This window comes from Lytechinus pictus, chromosome 17 (assembly GCF_037042905.1).
Source record: "Lytechinus pictus isolate F3 Inbred chromosome 17, Lp3.0, whole genome shotgun sequence".
Classification (NCBI taxonomy): Eukaryota; Metazoa; Echinodermata; class Echinoidea; order Temnopleuroida; family Toxopneustidae; genus Lytechinus; species Lytechinus pictus.
Window position 1 is genome coordinate 17,297,347 of NC_087261.1, and position 17,835 is coordinate 17,315,181.

The 17,835-nt window shown below is 36.6% G+C and overlaps 1 protein-coding gene across 1 annotated transcript in view; it reads left to right on the plus strand.

Moving 5' to 3' along the window:
- The window catches only part of LOC135157280 (plexin-A4-like), a 51,466-nt gene that overhangs the window by 28,119 nt on the left and 5,512 nt on the right, over positions 1-17,835 (plus strand). Inside the window, exons 14-29 of the mRNA XM_064112350.1 lie at positions 3,926-4,080; positions 4,669-4,783; positions 5,259-5,392; positions 5,784-5,960; positions 6,744-6,843; positions 7,507-7,743; positions 9,351-9,539; positions 10,009-10,234; positions 10,502-10,644; positions 11,195-11,316; positions 11,828-11,893; positions 12,460-12,534; positions 12,992-13,058; positions 15,479-15,625; positions 16,335-16,488; positions 16,888-17,000. Coding sequence (XP_063968420.1) covers positions 3,926-4,080; positions 4,669-4,783; positions 5,259-5,392; positions 5,784-5,960; positions 6,744-6,843; positions 7,507-7,743; positions 9,351-9,539; positions 10,009-10,234; positions 10,502-10,644; positions 11,195-11,316; positions 11,828-11,893; positions 12,460-12,534; positions 12,992-13,058; positions 15,479-15,625; positions 16,335-16,488; positions 16,888-17,000 — 2,220 coding nt within the window. The remainder of the gene's footprint in view (positions 1-3,925; positions 4,081-4,668; positions 4,784-5,258; positions 5,393-5,783; positions 5,961-6,743; positions 6,844-7,506; positions 7,744-9,350; positions 9,540-10,008; positions 10,235-10,501; positions 10,645-11,194; positions 11,317-11,827; positions 11,894-12,459; positions 12,535-12,991; positions 13,059-15,478; positions 15,626-16,334; positions 16,489-16,887; positions 17,001-17,835) is intronic.

The window sequence follows — 17,835 nt, forward strand, 5'->3', positions numbered from 1 at the left end:
CCCATTTTGGAAAAATAAGCATTTCCCTGTTTTTATTTCATTTTTTGGGTGCAAGTGCCCCCTACCTCCCTCCCAGTGGATCCAACTTTTGTCAAATAGGGGGGGGGGCAAATTTTTGTTTCAGTCATATTTTCCTCGATCGGCAGCTTAAGTTGATTTTTGTTTGTTTCTTTGAAAGGGTGGTCCTAACAGTCAATAATTATATAATATTGACTGGCCTTGAGGGGAAATCAAATATATTGCCAGCAAAAGAATCATATTGGCCCGAGTCTTTAGACGAGGGCAATATGGGTCATTTAGGGGCAATATATTTGATGTTCCCGAAAGAAGAGCCAGTCAATATTTTTATTATCATCCAAATCAGATATCTAGAGCAAAAATCATGATAATGGGGATATTTCTTTTAAAAATAGAGTTCTATTGAGTCATGTTAATATCAGTCTAGGCTCTGTACTTTACCATTATGACGTACTTGCAAGCGCCCGGATCCAGCGTTGTCTTTATTATGACGTATATTGTTGGTGCGCGGATCCTTATGAAGCGTATCTCTGTATACGCATCAACAAATGCCCGGATGTGAGACGAGGGAAAATACAAAGGTATATTTTGCGTCGTCTCTGCATGCAAAGTAAATACGCGCATTGAGACCGAGGAAAATACAAACAATATACCTACCCTTCCCGATATTCAGAAAATGTAGGGCAATACGGTTTTGTAAATGACCAGCTCAGATGTCTGATACGGGTGATAATTAGCTTTATACTTATAAAATAATGTAAATATGTAATAACCTGATAAACCCTTTTTAAATAATGCGAGATCGAGCTATATTTTTTTATATGATGGGCAATATGTTTGTGATCTTCAAAACGTGATGCCTATGTAACTAGATAATAACTGCTAGCAAGAAGCGCGAACAGAAATTTTAAATATAAGCTCTGACCTGATCTAAAGGGGACATTTTAAGAACTTTTTCCACTTACCCATGAAGACGATGCGTGTTTTTAAACCAGTGGCGGCTGAACGTATTTTCCTTTTTTGTGGGTGGGCATAGCCAAAAAAGGGCCAATAGGGGCATTTTGGTGCAAACAGATAGTTTCGCCATAGGATTATCATCTGTGTAAAGAGCTTGTGTGTTTTGTAGTAATTAAGTTGAGCAAAAAAAATTTAAGTGATCTCTGATTGATAAGTTATATATTTACGTTTCATTTTTGCGAGCGTAGCGAGCAAGCGATTTGGGGAAAATCAAATCTGAAGATGTAAAATTCACCTTTTTGGTCAATTACTGTTAAAAGGGCATCCTTGTGAGATGTTGCGAGCGGATCACGTGCTCAAACTTTTGGAAATTTCATGTAGGCCTAAAATGATAATAATGATATGGATATCCAGGGAAGCCACTTCAGTTCTGAAAACTGTTCTTCCAGCTATTATTATTATCCCGGCTTTATCTGGGCTGCCTAGGCGCCCAAATGAAGGCATTAACGAATTTCTACCGGGTACCCATTCACCTCACCTGGGTTGAGTGCAGCACAGTGTGATTAAATTTCTTGCTGAAGGAAATAATGCCATGACTTGGATTGGAACTTACGACCCTCTGCCTTAAGGTCAGAAGACTTATCCAATGGGCCAAAACGCCCCACATAAAAAGTAAACGTTACGATTTTATTTCGTAATCATGAAAAAGGGATATGAATTTAATGAAAGAATCAAACGCGAGCGCGATGCGCGAGCTGAAATTTTTCATATACTGACCAGGAGAGGAAGCTTTTGCATTTGGTGACTCATGAATGGGATATGTGCTAGGCCTATATATCTCACCAATCGATTAATGCAAGCGCGAAGCTCGAGCTGAAAATTTGTGATATTCTATCCATGAAACTGGACATTCTAGGAATTTTATTTCACCAGGATCAGAATGACTACCAATGAGCAATAATTAGTGCGAGCGCAAAACGCGAACCAAAAATGTGTGATATTCCAACCTTAAAAGTGGACATTCTATGCATGTTTTGTTACCAAGAACTGGACGAATACCTTATACCAAATAAAAAAACTGATGAGGAGCGAGCTTCTTTTTTTTGAAATTTCATGATTGCAATTTTTTAGTCAATTTAAACAGATTATTGTTCTCACGATTCGATTTTTGTAGCTTTCAGCGAGATACGCGAGTACGCATTCTTTTCATGATTACAAAAGTACTCAATATGGAAAAAAATTATATCCCATTCCTTAAGTCTAAGTAATAATCTTTGAAATATCTAATCTTCTTGTCAGTCGACCACTCTGCCCATCTGCCTATATGTGTATATAGATTGTGTATATGTGTATATTTTGATATGTGTATATATATATATATCTTGTAATTTCGTTATATATATATGTGTGTATATATATATATATATATATATTCAAATATTTAAAACGCTTTGCACTCGCATTAATGGTTTTGTTTAGATGCTCACCCTATTCATGATTAGTAAGAGTTTAAGTTACTAGAGCTAAATCGCCTATGCTCCAAAATCTTGCTCGCTTCACTCAGGGGTAGCGGACCCGGGGACAGGGAGGGGGGGGGGGGTGGATACTTGCCCCAAAAAATCCCGTCGGAAAAAAGTGACCTTTTTCAAAATGGAATACCCTTTTGGGATCGCGCTTATTAGCACTTGCATCTATTTTTTTAACAAGAATGCTTAGAATGTCCAGTTTTCAGGTTGGAAAATCGGAAAATTTGGCTCACGTTTCTCGCTCGCATCAAGTATTGTTTATTGAGGAACTCATTCTATTCCTGGTTACAAAATTGTATAAAATGTCCAGTTTTCAGGTTGGGATATCATAAATTTTAAGCTTGCGGTTCGCGCTCCCAAATCTTAAAAGGATCATTATTCGTATTATTTTTATTTTTATTACCAGCAGAAGCTGTTATTTAAAATGACATCCCCTCCAATACAAATCCTATTATCTGGAGGTTACTCGCACGCGACCAATAAACTTAATCCCCTGCATCCTTAAACCATTTGCTAAAGGCAGCAATTGCTCAGATAAAATCGAAATTAGCCTATGCTTGATCCGGGCGCCTATTCTTAATGAAATACATGCTTTTGTGCAGTCCTGCTTTTGTGCCTAACACACGCATGTATCATCGATCGTTTTTACTATCATTGCATAATATCGTGTTATCTTGTAATGACAACACCGTGTTTGTTACCAAAATGAATAATTTTCATTTTCGGAAATACGAATCTTATTTAATTTTCGGATTAACGAACCTTATTCCGTTTTCGGATTAACGAACCTTCGGAATTACGAAGCTTATTTCGTTTTCGGATTAACGAACCTTCGGAATTACTAACCTTATTTCGTTTTCAGATTGACGAACCTTCGGGATTACGAACCTTATTTCGTTTTCGGATTGACGAACCTTCGGAATTACGAACCTTATTTCGTTTTCGGATTGACGAACCTTCGGAATTACGAACCTTGTTTCGTTTTCGGATTAACGAACCTTCGGAATTACGAACCTTCGGAATTACGAACCTTCGGAATAACCGAACCTTCGGAATTACGAAGCTTCGGAATTACGAATGTATGCGCAGCTTTCCTGCAGTCGTCATTGTTATGTTTACTGATTTGTATGATAATTTTCGATGAAAAGCTGTTTGTAACTTTCTTTCGGGGAAAGACACTGCTCTGAATTTTGACAGGGTGTATTTAGAGTCTTTTTCTTGTTATATTTATTAATATAAGATATTATGATTCCATCCTTTGTTTTCCACAACTAAAACTGTAAAGAATTGATACATAGTCAAGTGATAACCATTTTGCATAATATGGTTAAGGTCTATGCCTTTGCGATTTACTATAATTACGATTTATCAATGATCTTTGTATGTCAAAAATCAAAAGACCACAACAAACCTTTTTTCTCTAGTTTTACCCCATATCAGGTCCAATCAATGGCAGTACAAGATTGGAAATCATCGGAACCGACCTAGGAGTGGCATTTAATGATGTACTAGAGGTTACTATAGGAGACTTGATGTGTAACCTCGCTGACATGGATTCCTACTATCAACCAGGGCAGAGGTAACGGTGTAGTCGTATCGGGAAAGGTTGGGGTGGGGGACGGCCCTCGCAAGGCCCTATACAGCAAATTTAAATATTACAGACAAATGAAAAGTGTTCGACGTTCTCATAACAAGATGAAATGTTTGCATTTTTGTGATTTTAGAGCTCACCTCGGCGATATTGAAGGGCCTACTGCTAACATGCTACACAAAAAGACGTTATTGTTTACATCAATGTAAAAATTGGAATGATCATAATTATTTTGTGATACTTTTAAATCATCAAACTATATTAGAGAACATTGCTAGGGAATATTTGTTGGAGATACAAGCTATGCGTGTGTTCAACCCATATTTGTCTATAGCCTACCTACATTCCTCCTGGCAAACGTGGCCATTATTTAAATACTTATTATATGTTGTTCATTGCACAATGCGTGTGCGTCACTTGTTAATTGCCATTTTGCTTGTCATCTCTACTTATTTCCCTGATGCATTATTCATTGAATATAGTATAAAAGAGTATATACGATACTAGTTTTCTTAGTACACATATCATGTTTATATGTAGATATGTTATCAAATAACACTCCGTCTCTCTTTTCAGTGTAAGTTGCCTAACTGGGTTATCTCCCGCGGTAAAATCAGAACACATCGCGATTAAGATATGGTCTGGTAGTGAGACTCGGACGGGAAACAGTATTGAACGGTTCCACTATAGGGTTAGTGCATTCAAAGGAACTATATATTATAATTTGTTCATAACACTAAGCATACTAAATGCTTTAATAAATTTTGTTAGTAAACCTAGCATTTTGTTTTACAAATACACATGTTGGGCAGTTATTGAAAACATTTCGGTGGAGCTATAAATGAAACATTGAATAAACTAGATTCATAGCGTTCCAATTTGATGATAAAGTTTGTTTAAATCACACAATACTTTAAAAACATGCTTAATATGCACAATTTCTTTATTGCCTAATAGCTCTACATTCTTTATCTGGGTTGCCATACAAAATTCCTCAATGGATTAAGGAAATGTTATTCATGCACATTATAAAAAATGTCAAAATAATAAGGTATAATATTATCGGACGCCACTAGAGAATCCTTTTGTTTTGTTTGTTTTTGTTCTTCTAATCAAAAATGTTCGCAATCGATGGATAAATAAACCTCCACTTCTTTTTTTTGTAGGATCCCATGATCTCGGGGTTTAGCCCTACTGAGGGACAGGCAGCGGGAGGGACCCGGGTCACCATTGCAGGAATGTACCTAAACACAGGAAGAATCATCGAAGCGAGATTCGGAGCAGCACAATGCAACGAATTGTAAGTGTCATCATAATCTTAAATATTATAACAAAACAATGCGTGAGACTATAATGCAGTCATGGTATGTAATTAAATAATGCGAAACTAAAGTTCGGAGGATTAGTTTGTTGTCTCCGTCTTTATTTTTATCACACGCACCCACCCTCAAATATACACACACGCTCAAACACACTCGTTCAAACTAACCCCTCTTCCACGCCCACCAAACTGAAAGAACCGTAGGCACACTGGCATTCCAAATTTGATCAAAAAAGTTGCTTTCTTGGACAGTGAATTTAATATTATCTCGGAAATTCAATAACCCGTACATGTACCATTACAATTAAAGCAAAGCAATTTTTACGACTTTCACTTTTGAGCAAGTAACCGATTTGTTCCAATCTTTCAGGATGTTCGAAAATTCGACGACGACTTGTATTACAAGCGGCATAACCAATAATGAAGAAACCTCTGCCAAATTGATCATGTCATTTGATGGAGTTGAAAGACTGTTTGGGAAATACAGCTTTACCTACAAAGTTAACCCGGTAATAAGTGTTACAGGCACGCCCAAATCCATTTTGTCGTAAGTATATATTTGGTGGTCTTTCTAGATAATTTTCCCAATAATAATAAGAATAACAATAATAATAATAGAATTTTATAAAGAAATAACAATTAAAATAAATAACAATAATGATAATATTTCATTTGATTCGATTTCATTTTAAAGTTGTTTCTCAACATTCAAAACGAAGATTTGGAAATATATAAGTGATAAAACTGATAGTTCAATTAATTACATATATTATAAAGAATAATGTTAGAAATGAAACTGTGATACCTAAATTGAAATAATGAAATAACAAATTATGACACATGAACTTTAAAAAAGAAAATCGTTAATTTCGTTAATAGAAAATTAAGACGTTGGGATTTTTTATTTGTACATTTTCGCTTTACTGATGTAAGTTTCCTTTTTTACAAATATGCATGTACTTATAAAGATAAAACGTAATTTCTTTACATACGATTTACTACAAGTAACAACTGAAGAGTTAAACTACTCTGACTTGCAAGTATTGGTTCTTTTCCCAGGATAAAAGATTTCGATCACATAATCTGAAACGATAAACAGAAAGATAAATAATTTTCAGCATCACTACATCATTTCTACTGGAAACATTGCCAGGAGTTCATCATCTTCTTTCATTGTAGTGTTACCACGAAAATCATCTTCTTCAACTGTTCCATTTTTTTCATGCCCACAGATAGAAATGATTACAAACTTTACCTGATAAGATTTGTAGATGACATGTCCAATGAGTAATATATTTTTTTTCTCTCTCTCTCCTTTGGTTTCATACAGAGGAGGCATTGATATCGAAGTAACGGGGGAAAGATTTGATCTGATCCAAGAGCCTAGGGTTCTCGTTACTTCACTCACGACACATTCCATCGGATCCGAGGTAAATTACGCCAAAAAAATGTAAAATATTTATTTTTTTCAAATATTTTGTTAAGCTTAACAGCTCATGTGCTTGGAGAGAAATTACTGTGATCCACACGTCTCAACCCACAATATAAGTCAAGAAATAAAAGTAGAAAGGAAAACGAAAAAATCGTTCGTATTATTCTACAATTCAGATTTCTCCATGCTCTTGTTTATTCGCGGTGCGTCCATCTTTCGTAGAATGACTCTATTTCTGGACATGTGTGTATGTTGTTGCCATAATTGCTGGGGTTTCTATAACGATTCAAAATTTCTTTTTATAGCAATCGCGACCAAGCAGCACTAGCGTACCTATAGGGAGGGGGGGGGGGGCTGACGAGTCACAAACCATGCAAAGGACGTACATTTGTATACCTGCACCCCTGAAGAGTCATAACTGACAACTGATCCCTGACGAGCCAGTGTCCCCCCCCCCCTCCTTTGAAGTTGAAGATATTTTTTTTGGTTGTCAATTTTTTGCGGACGATTTTGCCCCCCCCCCTTCCTGTGGAAAATTCTAGGTACGCTACTGTCAAGCGGTGAACGATTGCGAAACATTAAATTGGATCATGGCAATTTTCTGCGGTTATCAATCAAGTTCTATGGAGTTTTTATGTTGTTGTTTTGTTAAAACACACAGGAGTGCAATGGAACGGATACTCTTCTTATTTGTCCTACTCCAAGTTTCCCTGATGACGTCATACCTAACAGAAGAAGACGAGCAGTAAATGACACAATAGAGGCAAATCTGGCCTTTGACTTCGATGGATACATCATCGATGGCGGTCTCATTCAATACTACCCAGACCCTCTCTATTGCAGCTTTAATGGATCAGACAGAATCTATGAAAGCGGCAACAGTCGTCTTGAGATCAAAGTGAGTCTGACCTTCTCGGGAAATTTCTATAACATGTATAAGCCAATATCAATAGATCGTTACGAATTTCTAATAAAATTGCCACTGTTTTTGGTTGCACCGAGTTTCCCATTGATCCATTGAAATCACACTGTTCACAAAACACTGATAATGCTCTTTCCACGAAAGATTAGTTTCGATGGCTCTAAGTTGGAGACCTCTTGTGAGAACTGTCCCGCTTCCAAGTTCTCTGATATTCGGTTAAATATAAATGAGGTTTTAAAATGAAAAGTTTCTTTAGGATTGCCAAATCAATTCGGTCATCAATCTGCACACTACTTTAAAGAGAAATGAGGTACAGTTTGCAGATACTCGACACAACCATGCAATCGCTCTGCGCGGTATATTAGATAAACAGGTCAAACACATACATGAAGAAATAACAATTGTCCCAAATGAACAGCGACTATTTGCCAGCTAATTGACTGGAATCTAGGCCAACTGCTCGATATAGTACATTACATCCTACATGTATCATATCCTCTTATAGTGATTGGTTCATATCGAATCATGTGACCAAATATATTTTAACTTTGCTGTTGTGTGACGTCAGACCTCGATATCTTTTTCGTTATATTCGTCATAATAATAATCTAAACCAGTGTTTGGTCTTAACCTCGTCATGTCACCAAAGATACTTCCAACGCATGTCACAAAATTTTCAAAAAATGCGAAGAATCGCGACTTCATGCCGTAAAGCCAGGAATAGTACCCGAGCTTTTAAATGAAAAAAAAAAACATTTACTTGGTTGGCGTGGCTTATTAAAAGTCATTCTCGTGAAGATCTTGTAACAGTGTCCGCGTACACGCAGTAAGCTATCAAATTTATTAAATTATATTCATAATATCACACTTGAAGACCGGCATCATCCTTTTTTTATTATACAAACGATACACAGGTGTGAGTTCATCAATATGTTTTGTGGCAAATACGGTAACTATGGAACTGATAAAACCCACGATCGATTGGATTTAGACTAGTTACCATAGTTACCGAATGCTCACTTATCATACCGATGAACAAACGAACTTATATATCATTTGTTTTATAGAATGGTAGAATTTTAAGGCTAATCATTTTTTTTACAACATGCATAATCAACAAGTAATTACCGAAGCATTACTTGCCATGCATCCGGTAAATTTACTATGCATAAGTAATTACCGGGCGCATGGCAATTTTACCGGATGCATCGCTGGCCATGCGTCAGTACTATGCATGATACCCATTTAATAATATTTCCTATCTGTTGTATTTAATGATGATACCGATAACGGATATCAACCAAATATACATGGCCTTCGATCGGAGGCTTGGTGAATGCGACCAATTTTCCATTGGGCATGCTTGGGCTTCGCCCCACGCGAAAAAATAGTAATTGCCAGACCAAACTTGGATACACATATTTATTTGTATATTATGATCCAAAATCGATTATTTTTCTACTACATAATGTACATCATCTGTGCGTTATTTTACTCATTGCGTTTATATTAGAAATTGATCAGCAACAGATAATAGAAATTGATCATCAACGCACTGTTCACATATTTTATTCCTTGTTTAGGGAATGAACCTTAACTTAGCCAGCACGGAAGATGATGTTACAGTTTTGATAGGTCCTGATGGTGTATGTGATGTGGATGATCTTGAGACGGATATGTTACGATGCCAGCTACCGGAAAAGAGGCCTCAACCTGGTAACATCAATGGAACAGTTGAACCCGGACCTACTCAAGGGTTACCAGCTGTCACGGTATGTCGTTCCTCGTAGGCAGTCCCACATGTTACACGTTTGCATCATCAAAAGCAGAAAAGTATATTACGCAACGCAAAAAAGTACTTTCATGCCCTTATCAGCAGCTTGTACATGTTGTAGGAGGCCCTTGTAGCATAGCATATCATCATTATCATAGCATTGCTGCTTCAACAATATTGTCCTTTCTTTTTAAGCTGATTGTGTTTGCCATATAGTTCATTGAATGACAGATAAGCATGCATGATTAGTATTACCATATATTTCTTTATAAAACGAATATTCAAACACAACCGTTGGCACATGCCAAATTCTCGTTATATACCTAAAATTCTCGGCTGTAAGCATGGCACGTATAAACCTTACCGGTTTATGCATGCATACATTTATCAAAAGATTCAAAGATTAGAAGACTACAAAATATCAAATCTAAAAGAGAACAAATATTTTTTTTTCAAATCAAGTACAGGTATTCCATGGAAATTTGGTATTCTACCCTGGCTACGTAGATTACTCGACGACAAAAATTAACGTTGGTCTCATTGTCGGTATTGTACTTGGTGTTGCTGTGTTCGTCACCATTGTCCTCGTCGTCGTAGGCGTCATCCTCTACAGACGAAGTCACCAGAAAATAAGCAAACAAGTCCGTGAGATTGAGATGTTAGAGAAGAAGATCCAAGGTCGAGTGCAAACAGGTACAAGGCGTCTTTAAAGGATACATTGCGTTGTTTGATATATGTATCTTTTCTAAAATGGTGGAAATGTTTTTCAATTCAACAAAATCTCTTTACCTTCCTCCGGTTCCATAAGTTTTGACCTTGTATTTTCCCCCTCTTTTTATTCAATACATGTCATTTCAACCCGACTTACCCCTATAAAAATATGGTTGTATAATTAATATGATAAGTTGCATATGAGTCAAATACTCGTATTGATCCTATACGTTTATTCTCAATGTGTAGCTTTTCATGAACTACAAACCGACATGTCTGAAGTGGAGGAGCAAATTGGCCATCTTGGTGTACCATTTGCGAATGCACTGGATTACTTGAAGAATATGCTCTTTGCAGGCTTGGCTATTCTTCCACCAACCACAGACCCCGAGGTAAAACATGTCAGACAATATATTATTTATCATAATAGTATTGTTGTAGACATGACTTTCGATGCAGTGATATATCCAACGTCAAAAATTGGATTAACTCAGCTGTGGAACACTTCCTAAAACAATAATTATATCATTTGTATTTAACAGTAGCGAGGGAAGTCTATAACGTGATTAGGTGTTTTAAAGCGGTTGGATAACATAGTCTAGAGATTACCTCACAAAAAGAGTGATGATATAAAAAGAGTGTTTCATCGCACTTTAATAGACCCGGGGGCGCATGGGGACATTGGTCGTTAAGTTCATGCATGTATATGGATCTTAAACGTTAGCATGCTCATATGCAGAGGATTTATTATATGATATTGGCAGTCCTTGCAACAGCAGATTCTGAAGTAAACTGTTGTCATGGTGACGAACGACTCAATCTCCATGTTCACAATGTTCAAGATTAACTTATCGTAACAATGGACATAAAACAGTTATCAAAAGTCTTCCAAGAAATTATTTCACATTATGATATTAGATTCTGTCGACTTTCTTTCTATAGTATTTGAACTCTGATCTTGAGACAGCGATGATCATGTTATCAAGGCACCTTAGTAATCCAGATTTCTTGATCAACTACATCAAACATCTTGAGGAACAAAGGAAAACGCAGCGAAGAGATAGGTTCGAAATATATTTATATATAGTAAATTAGTAATGTTTCATGAATGATATCCAATGAATTTTCCCCAAAACACTGTTTAGAACGTGAACCATATTGAACTCTCAGAAAAGGTATCTAAAAGATAGTATTTAAAAATTGTCAAGGCATACACATGACTTGTAAACATAACGGTTGATATAAAAGCTAATATAGATTGTAACGGCGTTTATCCTGCATTACACTGATAAAGAGGCACGAATTGTAATGCAGATTAACAATTTCAAAATGAATTTTTTGTTCATGTCTTTGTCAACAAACTTTGTACAAAGCTTTGCTTATGAAATATGCACAAAAGAGCATATACAAATACATGTGATGTTTTTTTAACAAAAGTATTTGCTGATACGTTGTTCGTTGTGATGATACTTCAAAGTAATAAAAACAATAATAACAATTGATGCAAACATCTGTTACATCTGTACGAAATCCTTACGTATATTCCCTTTTTCTTCATCTTCTGATCTACCGCAGGGTCAACATTGCCTCTCTAATAACCACCGTACTGATTACAGAAGGAAAGTTTGGATATTTCACGGAGTGAGTGTGTTATAAGTATCAGATCCTTTCTTTACTTTACAAAGGGAATGACTGCCCCCCCCCCCCTCCCTCCGGAATATCCGGTAGTAATAAAAAGAATATATAAACAAACGAATACTATTCTTTTCCCACCAGATTTTTATTAATCATTTCAGTAGATAACCCATAAAGAATGAGAAAACAAAATTGATATCGAAAAATAAGGTGTTAACGTGTAACGAGATATGCTAATTAATAGTGTAGAGCATTATAAATTTAAAGTTTTGCATTTTTCTTCTATTCGAATTATACTCGAATGAACAACGTACATTTGTTTAATCCTGGTAAAAATAGAATTAACAGATAAATTGCAAAGAAATATTTAAAGACTTTGTAAGATTTAGAAACAACCGTGCTACAATCAATAATCGGGGAAGTATTTGCTGTGACGAGTACATTAATTCATGATCATTTAATAACTTGTGAGAAATACAATAATAACACTTGTTTGGCGGTTTCTGTTTGAACTAAAGGCTTATTTCCCTTCTACAAAATGATAGCCTATTTATTGGTGTATTGCCTTTCAGAACTCTCTTCAAGTTGTTGGAAGAATGCATCGAGGAGGGTGCAGAGAGCGGAAGAGCTAAATCGCTCTTTAGGAGGTTTGAAACACTGCAATGTATTATTTTTAATGAATAGAACGGTATTCACTCAATACGTTAATTTGAATATAACTAATATTCAAATTATGTGTTTTTATAATAATTTTCAGATAATCCCTTTATCTGTTGCCCAATAGTAAGCGTTATTATTTCGAAACACGTAAAATGTTCAATCAAGAGATGTTAAAGCAGAAAGGCCATGCAAGATCGCCTATTTGAATCATCATAATATGATTTACCATTAAGGAGTTTTCTGTTCCCTAACGATGATGATGATGATAAACATTGCTTAGCGCAAATCACAGTGATAACATCACGTCTCTACACACTTCGAAAAAGAAAATAAGTGAAGAAGGAAAACCTCTTTACAGAGGAGTACATAACCGATGATGTATATGAATATATTATCTTTAAAAAAGGAATTGGTTAAAACATTTTACTGAGTTATTTTTTTCAGGAATGAGACGATCGTTGAAAAACTCCTGTCCAACTGGATAGCCATATGCATGTATCGATACCTCAAGGTAGTTACAATAAACAACATTATTAAAATGAATTAAAACGTGACCGTTTATAAATTTGATTTTGAACGTTTTCAAACTAGGCCAAGACATGGAAATCTTAGGTAACAAGCTGATTTTTTTTCAGGATAGGTCCAGGCATGTGCTGAGAATAACATACTAAAAGTCCTCGAAAATCCTTTTGAGGGGGTTTCCGTAATTCGAGATGGCGACTAAAATGGCCGCCATTCTGCGAAAATGGATATAACCCAATCATTATTCGCACTAGACATCAAATTTGGTGCATGTTTTATGGTTTAACACTGAAAAGGACTGGAAGGCCATGATGCCCCCGCCCTCCCCCCTCGACTCCGAGCGATATTTCCATAACGCAAAAAGATAGCTCCGCAAAATCTTACGACTTTTTACTTTTAAATTTCGTGCAACTTTTGAGACCAATTTCGTGACATACGGGTATAGCATCGGGACGTCACGTGACTTTTTACGAAACAGTGCCATGCCAGAAATGGCTCATTTTTTATACTTTGTGTACAAAGTCTAAGAGAGATGAAATTCATAATAGGGTGATCATTTTTCGTTCTAATTCGCCTGCATAATCAATTTAGGTTTAACTTTGTTAACTGTTCTGTAGTAATTTCCATTGAAAAAAAAAGAAAAACAATTAAAAAAACATAGAAATCCATGAGAAATTCTAAAAATAAAGAAATAAGGAAAGAATGGCTTTCCAAATTTGAGTCTTTTGTGGAAAACATTATAATTAGATTAAAAAGATGATATCAGCAAAAAAGAAGAAAATTTGAACTGAAATTGGGTGTTAAATATACAAATAATGTTTTTCATGAATAAATATGCATTTTGCATTCATAATGAAAAATAATAATTTTCAGATTTTTTCTATGCTAGCTTGTAGTTTATATGGTAAAGAATGTGGGTGCCATGTTTCGGCGCAAACGGTGGCCGAGATCGGGAGGGGGGGGGGGGTATAATGCCCCCAGTCCTAAATACATCTCAAATAGCCCAGCACTTTTAGGGTTAAAGGGGTAAAAAGATCTGGTGATACAGGTTGGAATCAAAATCAGCAAACCAGAGTACTTAAAAATCTAAGATGGCGTCCAAAATGGCTGCTAAAGCCTAAAAAACAACAATTCATCTATTTCTTATTTTAATGTCTTTTTAATTTTGCTTCTATTCAATGATTTTAATGGTCAAGTAGTACATAAGCACAAGTTACAAGGACAGTCAGTGGTCAAATATGTCCTAAAATCCAAGATGGCTTCCATGTAGACTTCATGGAGTCTAAAATGAGTGCTTTTACTTACAAATAGACATAATTCATTTGATATCTGCCTGAGATATATGATTTTGATATCTAATCCATGGCTTTATGTGAATGGCAGCCATTTGGACGCCATCTTGGATTACGGAAAACCCCCAAAGAGGATTTATGAGAACTTCTGGTATGTTATTCTAAACATATTTCTGGACCTATCCTGAAAAAAAAATCAGCTTGTTACTAGAAATTTCCCTTTTAAAGGCCTAATTTTGGCCTAATACTCTAGGCCTAAACGATGGAAGTGGATAAAAAGAAGATTTTAGAGACATCGTAAAAATTGTCTACTTCTTCCTCGTTTTCAAATCTCGAGAAAAATATATATGCAAGAAACTATGGTATATTAATGCGCTACCCCCCCCCCCCAATCGTTACAGACTTCGGTTTACAGATAAAAAACTAATACATCCTCACTGAATTGCTATCTGTATGTAAAGAAATGTAGGCGATATCTTTACACAGAAGAAAGATATCGAGTACACAAAGAACATGTCTTTGTTTCTTTTATTTTTGTTTCCCTTACGCATTTATTGATTTCATATATATTTTTTTTCTTTTCAGTGATGTCAATTAAGAACCTAAGTTTATAGCATTAAACAATTCCTTATGTTGATGTGATGAATGCTTAGTAGATCCACCATTGCTTGCGTCTCCAAGACTACATTGCACACGCAGTTCTGCCCCGCAATTTTCCAAAGATATTTTACTTACTCTCGAAGAACTGCAACTGTTTAGAATTTAATCATAAGGGCGTAGGCTGGTTTAAGCATGGGGAGGTGGAACTAAAATGGTATGGGGTGCACATCTTGGGGAGGTGGAATTAATGTTTGGAAAATCAGCTGTTGAGAGCAGAAGGGGTACAAATTTCGTTTTGCTTTCGGATCTCCTCTGCCCAAGCGGGAGAGCGGACGTGCACCTTCCCAGTCTACGCCCTTGATTCACTTTTATATTCCACACTCTGTAATTTTTTGTGATATCTCCCCCCCCCCCTTCTGTTATTGTTACATAATTGATATAAACCAACATAATCAGGAACATTTTATGTAATTGAACTAATGATCAAATTACCCCAATCATTTAATTTTCCAAACAGCGTCATGCGGCCGAACCTCTGTACTTGCTTTACCAGTCCATCAAGATACAGGTTGAGAAAGGACCAATTGATATCACTACAGGACAGTCTGTCTTCTCATTGAACTTTGAATGCCTCTTGGAAGAAGAAGTGGAATTCAACGAAGTGGTATTCTACTTTTATTCCCATTCATGTGCCGTGCAAAGAGTCATGATCGAGAATAACATTTATGTTTCATTGTACGCATGTGTGAAGGACCATGACCAAGTTAATATGTAAACATTAAAGACGACAACTATTGTCTGGTGTCGTGACAGTGAAATTTAAAGTTGGGAACTTAAGAAGTTATTTTAGTATATTCATTTTTTGGGGGGCAGGGGGTAGCGCTAGGTCCGAAGTCAGTTATTTGATTGAACAACCAATATAATGATAATTGGATTTGTTTAACGCTTTTTCCAGAGGATACAAAGCGATGTTAATGGCATAACAAGGTGAAGATTCATGGTGTGTTTTAAAATGTTTTTGAAGAGGACAAGAGAAGAGAGGTTTTGGAGTTATGGAAGGAGTTTGTTCCAGAGACAAGGGGGGGGGGGGGCAAGAGATGACAAAAGTTTAGGGTTTGTTTTCTGGATTTTGCAATGGCATAGGAAGGAGCAGCTTCAAAACGAAGAGAGTATGTAGACCTTTGTTGCTAAAAACCGAAATGAATAACTTAAGGAAGTGTGTTTGACAGAGATTAATAGTTTTGAACATGTATTAGATAATAGATTCTATCAGAAACATGTTTCATGGACTCAATATCAATTATACCAAAATAAACTAAGATTTCATAGGTGTCAATGGTTGCAGCAATTACTCCGATTCTCATTTTTTACAGACTCTATCGGTTGTTGGCAGAGACAAAAGACATTTGTACTACGTCAAGGTGCTTGATGTTGATTGCATGACTCAAGTCAAACAGAAGATACTGGATGCTGCGTACAGAAACAGCCACATCGTACAGCAAAACAGGGCTCACGAGATGGATCTCTGTGAGTATTGAAGAACGTATATCTGCTTAACATTCTTAATATGGTTGGTTTAGGGACGCACGATCCCAAGATTCGGAGCGCGCAGGTGTGCGGACGATGCAAACTACGCATAATATACGACGCGAACGCAGATACCATATTCAAAATGCCCAATCGTACGCTCCAGCTGCTGTTCGAAGTTTGTGGCTGGTTGGCTCATCCTTCTCATTCGTGAAGTGACGTCAGCAAATGTTTTGGCCATAGCCGATGCTGCCAAAATCAACACATCGTTTGCAGGGGCAGGGGCACCGTAAATGTTTTGCTGTTGTATTGGCATTCTTCAAGAAGATGAAGCAAATTGTGGTTTACCTTGGTTTGCATACAATTGACAATTATATTCTTCCTTTACTCTGTTGTCAGTGTGGTATCATCCTGGTGGGGAAGAGAGGGTCTTGAAAGATCAAGATGAATTCAACAAACTTGTAGAGAATTCCAAAGGCGCATGTTACATCAATACCATCAAGACATATGCGGTGAGTTGGTAATGACATGCACAACGATAGTTTTAGTGGTGGGAGGGTTGCGCGTATTACAAAAAAGTATATACCACTTACCTCTATACCCTCGCATCAAGCATGAACTCTGCAAGCAATTCCCGTCTTGGGTGGGTCACATCCAGAAGTGCGAATCTATGGGAGAAAAAAGGCGCAGGTTACCCTTATATACTGTACCGGGGGGGGGGGCACATTCATTGACAAGTGGATACCATGTGCGACCATGGGGTCTCGAAAAGCACCCTGTATATACAAGCATTTTTCATATTCTGAAAATGCACCCCTTAACTAGTATTGGCGTGTAAGCCCTACCCTTAACAAGTATTTAAAACAAAACGATACCCTTGGCAAGTGTTCCTCGAGTTGAACCCCAAAACAAGTACAGCAATATTTTAATTGTTATATGTCAAGGACGTCGATTTTACCTGTACCGAATACGGCCTCACCTCCCACACCTCGCGCAAATCGGACTCTAAACACATAGTGTTGACTGTTGGACAAAAAGTACATCCTTTATTAAACAGCACAGTCTTTTGTATACCCTCGCAAAGTTGACCCTAAACACGCAGCATTCCTAGTGAAATAAATACCATTTTTCATTATTTAGTGTTTTGACACCCTTATTACGTTAAGGACGTAACGTGCCTAGCTTTCTTGAAAAATACACCATTTTTACGTGTTTTTTACGCATGGTATACACTAGTCTATGTAAGTGTCCCCCCCCCCCCCCCCTGAGGAACTGTCGTATAAATAATCTCCACAATGCGTTTTAATTATTCTGTCGATGTTTTGTAATAGCACTAAATTGTCGATC